Raw genomic sequence first — 14,122 nt, 5'->3', positions numbered from 1 at the left:
ACCATCAAAAGACAAGAAAAGAAAAGGAAACGAGGTGAAGAATTTGGAAGCACAGTCCCAAAACCCAAGATGAGAAGCAGCATTAGGAAAATCCCCCATCCGTTGATCGGCCGCGCCACCACCTCTGCCTCCATTCCCGCCGCATTTTCTACCTCCGGAGGGGGCCGGGGCCGTGGCGGACCCACCCCCTTCGTTTTCACTGTCGACGGCTCTGCCCAGACTGAATCGGACACTCCCAAAGACGAATCGCCATCTTCATTGGGCCATGGTAGAGGTAAACCTCTTCATTCCCCTCCTATTCTACCTTCATTCCCTTCCTTCGTCAACAACGATGCTGGTCCTGCTCCCAAAGACGAATCGCCATCTTCATTGGGCCATGGTAGAGGTAAACCTCTTCATTCCCCTCCTATTCTACCTTCATTCCCTTCCTTCGTCAACAACGATGCTGGTCCTGCTGCCATTGGCAGGGGCCGAGGCGGTGGTTTTATTCCCCCCAGAACCATCCCACCACAAGAATCTAAGCCACCCCAACAACGGCCGCCACCGAATCCCAATGTCAAAAGGCCCTATCTATTCGTTGAGGATGATAATGCACACCGCGATTCAATTGATTCTGAATCTCCTGTGAGGCACGAGAAGATCCTGCCTTCCGAAATTATCAATGTCTTATCCGGAGCAGGTCGTGGGAAGCTCACAAAACCTGAAGCAGCAGATGCCTTGAAGCCCAAGAGTGAAAATCGGCATGTCCGACCCCAGCAGCCAATAAAACCAAAGAGCTCAGCTGGTGAGCAATTGACTCAGGACAAAGTGAAAAAGGCAATGGGAATTTTGTCAAAGAGAGATGGTGAGAGCATGAGAGTTAGTGATGGCATTGGAGGTGGTAGAGGTCGACTAGGCCCACGAGGAGGCAGGGGAAGAGGAAGAGGAAGAGGACAAGGAGGATTCGGGAGAGGCAGAGGCCTAGAAAAACGAGAAGATAAATATGCGGATTCTGACGACGATGAGGCGGAGGGGCTTTATCTTGGTGATCCTGCCGATGGAGAGAAGTTGGCTGAGAAGCTTGGGCCGGAGGTTATGAATCAATTAGCCGAAGGGTTCGAGGAAATGTCGAGTAGGGTGCTGCCTTCCCCTGAAGATGATGCTTATATAGATGCACTTCACACTAACTTACTGGTAATGCACTTCTAGGTTTTTGATTGTAGGCTTGTCGTGTAAAGATGAGATCATTCAGTCCTTTCTATGGGAATTATTTTTGTACAGATTGAATGTGAACCAGAGTACTTGATGGAAGAGTTTGGTACCAACCCAGATATTGATGAGAAGCCTCCCATCCCTCTGCGTGATGCACTTGAGAAGATGAAACCTTTCCTTATGGCATATGAAGGGATTCAAAGTCAAGAAGAGTGGGAGGTAAAAAAGATTCACTGCATCTTGATTTTTATTCTCTTGCATTGTTGTCTGGATCTATTTTGTTTTTTTTACCATACTCAGATTCTGGCATTTGAGGCTTTGAATTTTTGGTTCTATCACAGTTGAATCCTATGAAAATTCGAAATGGTTTCGGATGCTTTTGGTATGGACACTTATAAATTGTTTGCTTGCATCTGATTTCAGAACATTCACTTGTATGTTACTAATTCAATCTGGGAACTCGATAAATTTAGACTGCTCTTTGATTTAAGTCCTTTCTCAAAACTTTAGGACTCTCACTTTGATTTATGTCCTTGACCTCTTGTTATTATATATTTATGCATTCACGTGAACGTGCTATGAGTTAAGAACAAATATGGCTATGTTTCATTTAAGTTAGACCCTTTGACAGGAGAAATGTGGTCGCGTGATCAATGAATGCACATAGCTTGTCGAAAAAGCTGTACGGGCAGTTTCGGCCGAAAGCATTACGTTGTAGGATAACGCTTTATAGTTTATCAGATCATACAACTTCGTATTCGCTTGAAATGCTTGCATATAAACCGAGAACAGGACTTATATGAATTCATATTTTGCTTGACTATGTATAGAACTGTCAGACTTGCTTGTTTCCTTGATTTGCTTCTTGAAATGTGCATATTTGCCAAATTTAGTGCTGAAAAAATATTCCTGGCCGGCAGGGTATATACTTGTTGATTTTTGTTTACAATATTCCATTGATTAGCCGATATGAGCTTTGTCCAGCTAAAGGATATAATATTTAAAATTGACGTTATTCAAATTCTTACAAATAATCCTTGAAAAACCGGATAAGGGGGTTTTACATGCCTCTCATTTGGACATTGCTCTTGCTAAGGTCTTATGATTGTATTCCTACTCATCACGTTGTCATATTTAAGTTTGTACTTATATTCAAATTTTGGTTCCGTAGAGAAAGTACTTATTGAATTAGCAGTTATCTGAGTAGTGCAAACTGCCGTTTCCTATAATGAAGTTACTCAATCGCGTGTCTCGTTCTCTTCTGTCAAACATTTATTGCCTTCATTTCTTCGTTATATTTAACTGACATTATTTAATATTTTGTAGGAAGTGATGGAGGAAACTATGAAGACTGTGCCCCTTATAAAAGAGATTGTAGACCATTATAGTGGACCTGATAGAGTAACTGCCAAGCAACAGCAAGAAGAGCTAGAAAGAGTGGCCAAAACTCTCCCAGCAAGCGCACCTGCATCTGTAAAACGCTTTACTGAGCGTGCTGTTCTTTCATTACAGGTTACATCTCTTATTATCTTTTTTTACTTTTTTATTAGCACCTTTTGCTGCATTATTTGAGTGTCTTTTGTGTCAGTTGCAGTCTTATACTGTTGTAGGAAATATGTATTTAGGGGGGCCGAGTTTTACGGATGATTATCTTTTTCTTAAATGGAATGAACGAAAAATATTAATGTGAAAAATAGTATTTGATTAGCAGTTCTAGACCACTGACTCAGTTCCAGATGTTAAAGAAGGAAAATGTTTTGAAGCCTTTACACATTCATCCTTTTGTAATTGAGATTTATCTATCCTAAAGGGCTAGAAAACACCTTCTTCTCAACCTGACAATGGTTAAGTCTAGAGTATACTGAATGATATATCCCATATGATGTCTGATTCGTGGATCGTTCACTAATTGTTTGGGTTCCACATGAAATTCATGTGAGAAATCCATGCATGTTAAATTCAACAGCTTAGCATAGCCTCGGTCCTTTACATTCTATGTGTCTAAGTCTAAGTTTCTAACAGTTGTAATCTTTCTAATCTTACCTACTTCGACGTGGGGGACTTTCCTCTATGCGGTTCTCATGTGCACGTGCTCTTATGGATTCTTATTGACAATTGGCAATTCTAGATGGGACCTGTCTGCAATGTCTGCAAGTTTTGATTTGTATTTGCCTGAAGGGAACGTGTTTGTGGTTTTAATTGGTTTCGCATCACATTTTTGGATTCAAAGTTTATGTCTTCCATTCTCATGTTTTATATACGGGTTACCCCAGTTGCTACTTGATCTTTTTTTACTTTTTAGTATAATCAAAATTTGTCAACACTCTAAAAGCCCAAGGATCATCCTGCTTGTGAATTGCCTTCATTATCACGATTTTCCCTATTTGATCCATTGCTACGGTACAGAGCAATCCAGGCTGGGGGTTCGACAAAAAATGTCAGTTCATGGATAAGCTAATAATGGAAGTTTCGCGACAACACAAGTAAGCAGCCCCCGTGCTTGTTAGCAGTTTAATCAAGAAAGAAGCCCCCGACGAGTTGCCACCCATGGGTACACGAGTCATTGATCTTTAAGAAATAAAAATATTTTTTGTATTTTGTCCAGGGCTTGAGGCATAGCACAGCTCTTCTTCTTGTTCATTAACATGTCATGCCATTTTTTAATGGGCTTTAGATTTTGATAAACCATTCCCGATCTCTTTTTTCATTATGTACTAGTAATTTTGTTGGCTCATTGCATCTTGTATAAAATATCAAAAAAATTTAGATTATTTTAATGAACCAAAAATATATCGTGTTCTTTTATTTTCACTTTTGAACAGTACATGATCAAATGTTTTAATTTTATGGCTAACTTAATTTATTGATTATTTAAAATTAAATTAATAAAATATTGTTAAAAAATAGTATTGGATGAGTTAATTCGACTGTTCGAAGATGCTCTAAAAAATTGGTAAAAGATGTTATAAATATATTATTATTATAGATGATTATCTTATTTAGTTAGATTTGGAAGATTCGTGATCTTTATAAATATGTCAAGATAATATCTGTAAAGATTTTTATCTTGTAATCTTTTCATATAAATAGGGTGATTGAGTTCAATAATAATTGCACCTGAGTATTGACTCATATAAATTCTCTATTTTTATTATGATTTATAACACGTTATCAGCACGATGCTGTAACCAATTGAGAATGAAAATAATTTTCGTTTTATTGATGCTATTGGAATAGCACAACGTGTTGTCAATACTCAAATTTATGAGAGATATTCATTGGTGCTCTAGAAATAGCACAAAGAGATATTCATCGGTGCTCTAGAAGTAGCACAATGAAAATAATTGATATATTGGTGCCCATGAAATATCATGAATATGTTGATGGCTATAAAGTAGCACAACATGATTTTATATTGAGAATTTGAAGAAATTCATTATCATGATACAATATACTGAGAATTTTGAGAGATTCATTATTTCAATTTTGATATATTGTCAGATTCTGTAAATAATATATGATTTGAATTAATTCTCTATTATAATAGATAAATCCTGCAGATTATGTTATTTGTATGGTGAATATTCTATCCCAGATTTGTAGGGATCTCATTACTAGATTTAGAAGATTAGGCTCTTATTTATATGTTACATTGTAATCAGTTGGAAAAGATAAGAAATATATTATTTTCTACGCTTTGTTTTGGTATCAGAGCCACTTTTCATCCATCTCCAGTAAACTGTCCGATAGTACCGTAACTAGTCCTAAATCTGATGTTGCCACCATCGAACATATTGCGGCAACAGGGGAGTTACAAAATCTTCATTCTGCTCATAGATTGAATGGAAAAAATTACTTGAAATGGTCCCAACTTGTCAAGACCTTTTTGAAAGGTCGAGGACGGCTGGATCATTTAACAGGTACTGGACCTTCGGAGAAGGATCCCAAATATGCATCTTGGGATGAACAAGATTCCATGGTAATGTCTTGGCTATGGAATTCGATGCTGCCTGAGATTAGTGATACATGCATGTTCCTTGGATCAGCCAAAGAAATTTGGGAGGCCATGCGACAGACTTACTCCAGGGCTAATGATGCAGCCCAGATTTATGAAGTTAAGTCAAAGATCGCAACAACAAAGCAAGGAAATCAGACCACAACAGAGTACGCTAATCTCTTACAAGGACTATGGCAAGAGCTGGATCAATACCAGTGCATTAAGATGACTTGTGCATCAGATGCTACAGTCTTAAAGCAGTTTATTGAAAGGGAACGAACCTATGAATTTTTGGTTGGCCTCAACATGGAGTTCGATGCAGTCAGAGTGCAAATTTTAGGGAAGGCCGATCTGCCTTCCTTAAATGAAACAATCTCGACCATTCGGGCAGAAGAGGGCCGCAGACGGGTGATGCTCGAGACCCGCGGAGAGGAAGGATCTGCACTTGTTGCTAAAACGGTTGGGATAAAGGAATACAAGTTCAACAATCAACACAAAAAATCAAGATTCAACAGTTGTGAATCTCTATATTGCACTTACTGCAAAAAGAATAGTCACACCAAAGATCAGTGTTGGAAGCTACATGGTAGGCCTGATCGAAACATTGATGAAGGAGGAAAGGCACATATGGTAAGTGCACCATTAAACAATGAAGGAAGCACACAAAACCTTGCTGCAAGATTAAGTGAGCAGGAGATTAAGGCGTTGAAAATTTTCTTAGGGTCACTTGAGAAACCCTCCTCGTCAGGTACTAGCTCCTTGGCTTTTTCAGGTATCGGTCCTATTTCTTGCTTTGTTAATATCTCTGAAAAGATTTCTCCAAAGTTATGGATAATCGATTCCGGAGCCACTGATCACATGACCTATAATTCCAAATCCTTCTCTACCTATACACCATGCTCTAGCCATAAGAAAATCACCTTAGCTGATGGATCTTTCACTACCATTGCTGGTCAAGGTGATATTTATATAAGCACATCCCTTGTTCTTAAAAATGTCCTCCATGTTCCAAAGTTGTTGGCAAACTTAATCTCCATTAAGAAACTAACCATGGATTCCAATTGCTGTGTAACCTTCTTCTCTTCCCACTGTGAGTTTCAGGAACTGAAAATGAAGAGGATGATTGGACGTGCTAATGAGAGGAATGATCTTTTCTATCTAGAAAGTCAAAGTGGAGGAACTAGGGTGGAGAGATCCTTATCCGCATCATTCTTTTCTGAGTCTATTTTGTCAACTAAAAATAAAATTTGGCTTTTTCATCATCGTTTAGGTCATCCTTCCTTTAGGGTCCTTAAGCTAATGTTTCTTTTATGGTTTAAAGAAAATAAATTAGAGTCTTTTCATTGTAATGACTGTGAATTTGCAAAACACAAACGTGTTTCATTTCCAGCAAGCAATAAAAGAACTATTATTCCATTCTCTTTAATTCATAGCGATATATGGGGTCCCTCTAGTGTTCCCAATATCTCTGGTGCCAAGTGGTTTGTGTCTTTTATCGATGACTGCACTCGCGTGACGTGGATTTATCTTTTGAAAAATAAATCTGAAGTTAGCACTATTTTTCCAAAATTCTATAATATGATTAAGACGCAATTTGATGTGAGAATTAAAAGATTTAGGTCTGACAATGCCAAAGATTACTTTAATATGTCCCTTTCTTCTTTCTTTCAAAAAGAAGGCATTTTGCATGAATCCTCTTGTGTCAATACACCACAACAAAACGGCGTGGCTGAACGAAAGAACGGCCACCTCCTAAATATCACAAGAGCATTACTATTCCACAAAAATGTTCTGAAACAATATTGGGGAGAAGCTGTTCTTACCGCTGCACACCTTATTAATAGACTTCCCACTAGTATTCTTGATTTTAAAACCCCAATAGAAATTCTCACAAAAATTTTTCCTCATTTTACTGCGTCTAATAATCTTGTTCCTAGAATTTTTGGAAGTGTTGTCTTCGTTCATATACATTCCCAAAATAGAGGAAAACTCGACCCTCGAGCTCTTCGATGTATCTTTATCGGGTACTCCTCTACTCAAAAGGGATATAAGTGTTTTCATCCTTCCACTCGAAAAACTTTTGTTTCCGCTGATGTAACCTTTGTGGAAAATGAGTCTTATTTTCCCTCAAAATTTCCAGAAGACAAAACAGATAGAGATGGAGGGGATATAAGTCTTTCACTTGATCTTCCCTTCGACTCTAGCACACTGCCACTACTACACAGCCCACCATCTATACTTCCTGATCAAACTGCCAAATCAGCTCCACATAGTGATATGATCGCGGATAAGGAACAAGAAACCCAAACACAGCCACTCAAAACCTATTCCAGGAAGAAATTTCCAGCCTCTACAGTAGCACCACCACCTCTGAACTTCACACGAGTTCCTGCAATTTCCAAGGGCTTGGTTTGGAAGACTCACTAAAGCCATGACTACCTTGGGATACAGACAAAGCCAAGGGGATCATTCTTTGTTTGTGAAGCACTCGGCTTCAGGGGGAGTGACTATTCTGCTGGTGTATGTTGATGATATGATAGTATCTGGGAATGATATAGAAGGAATACAGGAACTAAAGCAGCGCCTACTCAAAGAGTTTGATATCAAAGAACTTGGGAAGTTAAAATACTTTCTAGGAATTGAAGTGGCTAACTCACGGCATGGAATATTCATTTCCCAACAAAAATACGTGCTGGATTTGTTGAAGGACTCAGGAAAGATGGGCTGCAAGCCGGTGGACACCCCTATTGAAGTCAATCACGGCTTATGTGATGCACCAAATGACCCAGTGGTAGATAAAGGCTCTTATCAGAGGCTGGTTGGGAGGTTAATATATTTAACTCACTCTAGACCAGACATTTCGTATGCTGTAAGTGTAGTTAGCAGATATATGCAAAGTCCAAAAGAAAAACACCTCAAGGCAGTCCACAGGATCTTGCAGTATCTTAAGGGCAGCCCAGGAAAAGGCATATTATTCAAAAAGGGGATGCTATGACTCTTGAAGCCTATACAGACGCCGACTATGCAGGCTCCTTGGATGATCGAAGGTCCACTTCCGGCTATTGCACATTCTTGGGAGGAAACCTAGTGACGTGGAGAAGTAAAAAGCAAAATGTGGTTGCAAGATCAAGCGCAGAATCAGAATTTCGAGCTATGGCTTTAGGAATATGTGAATTGCTATGGTTGAAGATCATTCTTGATGATTTGAGAATTAAGTGGAACTCACCCATGAAGTTATATTGTGACAATAAATCAGCCATTAGTATAGCTCACAATCCAGTGCAACATGACCGTACGAAACACGTTGAAGTCGATAGACACTTCATCAAAGAGAAATTGGAAAGTGGATTAATATGTACTCCATTCGTCTCTTCCAAGGATCAGTTGGCAGATATATTCACAAAGGCACTATCTAGTAGATTGTTCACAGATATTGTTAGCAAGCTTGGAATGGGCGATATCCATTCACCAGCTTGAGGGGGAGTGTCAGATTCTGTAAATAATATATGATTTGAATTAATTCTGTATTATGGTAGATAAATCCTGCAGATTATGTTATTTGTATGGTGAATATTCTATCCCAGATTTGTAGGGATCTCATTACTAGATTTAGAAGATTAGGCTCTTATTTATATGTTACATTGTAATCAGTTGAAAAAGACAAGAAATATATTATTTTCTACGCTTTGTTTTATATCGAAAGATATTCATGAATTCATGATATAATATATTGAATATTGAGATATTCAAGATTAAGATCTGATATAATATCAAATATATTGAGAATCTAAAGAGATTCATAGTTATAATATAATATATTGAGAATCTTAATAGATTCACGATATAGATGTGATATATGATTTCGTATATTGAGAAAGTGAAGAAATTATGATTGATATCTGATATGATATCAAATATCTACAAATATCATTGAAGAAATTGATTTCATGTCAAAATATATCAATATTGACATATTGATAAAAGGATGCAATATTGTATCAATATTGAAATATTGATAAAAATATGCAAGATTTGATAATATTCATGAAGAATATTAATATAAGATCCAAGATTTTGAAATATTTTCGAAGAATATAATTTAATGTCCTTTTGATTGTTGAGGATCTTATGAATTGAGAAATTTAGTACAATTTCTCAAAGAATATCGATATATGATCTAAAATTGTCAATATCCATAAGAAAATATTATTAAAGATATATGTGAGATATATATCAAAAGATATTGACTTGATATCGATTCAAATCATATATTTGTTTTTAATGCTCTAGAAGAAGCATGATCTATTATTTGTCACTATTTTTATGAATAGCGACTTGATGTTCAATGATGAACTGCATAGACTATTGATTGAAAATTATGAATGTGCGGTAGTAAGATCGCAACACTATCAATCGGAAAAAGAAAAATAAATGTTAAACCTAATGAATTGGACCATCATCTATATTGGGCAACGACGATGATGGATTGATGGTAGCCTATGCATGATGATGTAAATGAGTTGATTTATGACTAACTTCAAGTCATTTTATTTATTTATTGAACCAATTTATTTTTGGTAAATTAATTTTGTATTTGTTTAAACTAAATTGTGGAAAACTCTAGAATGTGTTTTGTTTTGATTCACATAAATTATTTTGATGATATAAAATAAAAACTACAAATTTTGTGAATTTATTCTATTAGTCAATATATTGCATGAGATATTGATTATGCAATTTGGTGATAAATTTTTTGATTTGAGAATTTTTATATTTTAAGGATATATTGGGTTGTTAAATCTTTATTTAATAAAACTTGATTATGGATTTTAAATTCATCAATTTTGATTGTGGATATAAATTTTGGATTTTTTCAAAATCATTTGATTAATCTATCATTTTTTAAATAAATGATAGAGTATTTTTATCACATGTTATTATCTTACATGTAGGAACATGAATTTAATGTAAAACGATATTCGTGATAGATCGAATGTTACTGTTGAAGGTAAAAGATCTACTTGATGCATACAAGAATTTGAAAAGGTACATTCGATTCTCAATTTCAATCATTCTAATATAATATATTATTTATAGTATTTTGTTCAAGGAAAGACAATTATGACAATTGTCTAATTAATGTGGTCCATTCTTTTAAGTGAATGTGACAGTGCCAGTGAACACAGTTGATACACTGTAGTTTAATTCTTCAAGGAAGAATATGTCATCTCGTATGATCGAGATATGAATCATAAATTCGGCACAAAATATTTAGATATACGTCATAATCAAGTATTGTCCTAAACGTTCATCGGTATCTCGTATCACTATCGTACCTGAAGTACGTAAAAAGATTTATTGATATATATCAAGCAAGATATAAAAGTTTGTGGAGACCATTGATGTCTATCCAAATCATATGTTTCATCGTATGTTGATTGAATGTTTGAAAGATCTATAAGATCGCTTGATTGATGATGAAAAAAGATGATATGATTGATATTATAAAATAGTGATACACAATAATGACATATATGTATTTTTGAATCTAGCAGATATTGATTTGGTTTAAGTAGTATATTACAAATCAATATTTCTAGAAGAGCTAAAGAGCTCCAAAAGTATCATTGATACAAATACTTTCAGAGTTTGGCATAATGGATTGAATTGAGCATTCAAATTATATAAATAGTTGAAAAACTATTGATAGTGCACAAAGTTGTTAATGAACAAGCCAAAAGTTCTTGGATCGATAAATATGGATATTTTTGAATCAAAGATCCAGAAGATTTTATGAATTCTTATTGTCTTATCAAATTTGATATCACTATCATTAGCTCAAAAAATTGTTAGAGAATCCCCATATTATCTGGAATGAATAAATAACGTGGGCCCACGAAGCGCAACATGATGTTTGCAAAAATACGTATTGAAAAAATTTCCAAAATATGTAATCAAGACAAGCTTGATCAAAAGAGGATATGCATTTCAATTTCATGATTATAAATACATTGGTTTAGTTGATTTATTTTGCCTCCAATCAACTATTAAACCATGAGAATAAATGCGTCATATTTGGGGATATCTGAAATATATATTATAAATATTATGTCAAATGCTCATGTATTGAAAGTTAATATTTGTGCGAGAAATGCACTACAATAAATCTCTTGAAGGGATTGTCAATATGTTGGAAATAAATTGAATCTTATAATCAATTATCTTGAGAAATGAAATTTTATGACGCGAAATTCTCATTTATTATTCTTGTAAAACAATGTTTCCAACATTGAGGGGAGAAAATAAAAGCTACAAGAATATTTGAGATCGATCCCAATGAAATATCAAGTTGAACAATATATATAAATCTTCTTTAGTGACGAAACCCCTTTAAAGAAAATGTGTGAATATCTCAATGTGAAAAGAATAATGAAGGTTGGTCGTTATGAAATAAATTAATGTCCTGCAGGACCATATCTTATATTACTTGCAAGTAAATGAAAAAGAACGGTAGAAGCGTGAACGATCAATTATTTTCAATGAATACAATTTGGATTATGTTATTCCTGAAGAATAACAAGTATTAAAACATGAGATTTCACAAATTATTTGGGATCGAAATGATATAATTATTCGTGTGTTTTGCTATTATGCAAAATGATGATTATTTTGAACAACAATTTATAGAGATTGTCAATAACAAATGATTGACAAGTGACATGTTTCATTTGAGAAAATATTAGCAAAGTTTCTCAAAATATTTCAATTAGATTATGAGAAAATATTTGCACTTGTCATGAATGCACTGATTTGACGGTGATACATATAGAAACATCCTCGAAGGATTCGATGCTCAAAATATTGTTTTTGCCAACTTGGAGAATAAGAAAAGATATTTGGTCTTGAAGTACCATATCTATGGCAAAATCAGCATCTGAATCAATTTTTGGAAAATAAGTGCACAAGATTGGAATAAGACGAGTTAATAATTTCAAGTGATGCTTGCAAGAGGAAGAGCAATCAAAGTTGTACTCTTTTTCCCTTGTTTATGATTTTTCCCACGTGGTTTTTCATAACAAGGTTTTTAATGAGGCAATTAACAAGTATCGCGAGAGATGTCGTACTTTTTTTTTCCTTCATTAGGATTTTGTCCCACTGGATTTTTCCTAATAAGGTTTTAACGAGGCGCATCTATCTTCGGGAAGATATCCAAAGAAAATATATGGTGTTGCACTCTTTTTCCTTCGTTCAGATTTTTCCCACGGGGTTTTACTGTCAAGGTTTTAACGAGGCAGCACTTGAGTCCCGATGAAGTTCCCGAACATCAATCTTGCCAAATGGAGATTTTAAAGAATTGATTGCTTGTGCAAATAATCATCTAAGGGGGAGTGTTATAAATATATTATTATTATAGATGATTATCTTATTTAGTTAGATTTGGAAGATTCGTGATCTTTATAAATATGTCAAGATAATATCTGTAAAGATTTGTATCTTCTAATCTTTTCCTATAAATAGGGTGATTGAGTTCAATAATAATTGCACCTGAGTATTGACTCATATGAATTCTCTCTTCTCTCATGAATTCTCTCTACTCATCTCTCTATTTCTATTATGATTTATAACAAAAGATAATTATTTAAATAGATTCTTATTCTTGTAAGCCCAATAGTTTTTTTTTTATAAAAAAATTAAATGGTTTTTATACATGTTTTTCTATTATTTTATTGTTACTTGAATTTCTCATTTGTAATCAGAAATACTTTTTTTTTAAAAAAAAATTTGATATTTTAGGTGTAACACTGCTCCAATAATCGGTGACAACGAGAATACTACTCAATCGTTACTGCAATGAAATATTAGAGATGAAAGCATGATAAACAATTTACTTTATTTTTTCCACTAGATGACACTAACTTTTATTAAAGTCATTATTACACATAATTGCACAAATAAATTTATTTGCTAAAAAATTAAGAAAAAATATTTTTCAATTCAACTTTTCAGCAAGTGAGCATGAGTTACGTTATTGAGAAGTAATCGGAACTAATAAGTTAAATTTATCTCTCAAATATCAAGGTTCTAAAAAGCGTGAAGTGTGTCGAAGCGTAGAGGTCAAACTCCATGCTTTTCAAGCTTAAGCGAGCTTAGAACGAGTTTAAGTGTGAAAAAACGTTTTTAATTTTTACTATAATTTTAATTATTTTAAAACAAACATTAAATAAAATGTTAGATTAACCATAAATATATGATTTAATAGATAATTCAAATTCCAAACTATAAATATACATATTTATAAAAATATTTTCATTTTAAAAAACAAATGAAATCTTTTGTTCTAAAAAACGGTCGTTTAATCGAGCTTAAGCGTATTAAAACTTAAACGAGATTAAACGTTGCTTAAACGGGCTTCTTAGAACATTACCAAATTGACATTAAACATGACACGTGTTAGAAAAAACAGTGTTAATAGACAAACATTGAAAGACACGTGGATAGACAAGCAAATCGAAGATTCAACTTTGATCACTGTTAAGCAATTCTCCCTTGATAAAACATAAAAAAAAAATCACTTAAAAAGGTAAATTTCAATTATTCAATTACAATTTAAGAAAAATATAAAATATGTTATTAGATGACAAAAGAATCGAAATCATACTGAAATAATAAAAAAAAATATCAGTATTAGCAAAAATTTTAGTGCACATCCCAAATTTATACTATATAAAAAATAACTAAAATTTTAAATTACAAATGAAATAAAATATGAATTTCTTATTTCTTTTAAAAAATACAATTGCAAGATATTATGATATTATTTACTCCTTTGAATAAAAAATATCACAAGTGGCAAACGAAACAAAACCTTGTACAAAGCATGCAACGACTATATGAGATATATAATCAAAACAACTAATAGAGATTAGTTGCCCA

At 34.2% G+C, this 14,122-nt stretch overlaps 1 protein-coding gene across 1 annotated transcript; it reads left to right on the top strand.

Annotated features, from left to right (window-relative positions):
- The first annotated feature begins 29 nt into the window (after nt 1–29).
- LOC140882998 (uncharacterized) lies at nt 30–3,967 on the top strand. Its single transcript, XM_073289282.1, has 4 exons — nt 30–1,173; nt 1,261–1,410; nt 2,518–2,703; nt 3,598–3,967. Exons 1-4 carry the CDS (start codon nt 70–72, stop codon nt 3,676–3,678), a joined length of 1,521 nt encoding a protein of 506 aa, XP_073145383.1. The 5' UTR covers nt 30–69; the 3' UTR covers nt 3,679–3,967.
- The last annotated feature ends 10,155 nt before the right edge of the window (nt 3,968–14,122 follow it).

This window comes from Henckelia pumila, chromosome 2 (assembly GCF_033568475.1).
Source record: "Henckelia pumila isolate YLH828 chromosome 2, ASM3356847v2, whole genome shotgun sequence".
NCBI classification, from domain to species: domain Eukaryota; kingdom Viridiplantae; phylum Streptophyta; class Magnoliopsida; order Lamiales; family Gesneriaceae; genus Henckelia; species Henckelia pumila.
The sequence above is the reverse complement of the archived record's forward strand: the minus strand, read 5'-3'. Positions and strand labels throughout refer to the sequence as shown.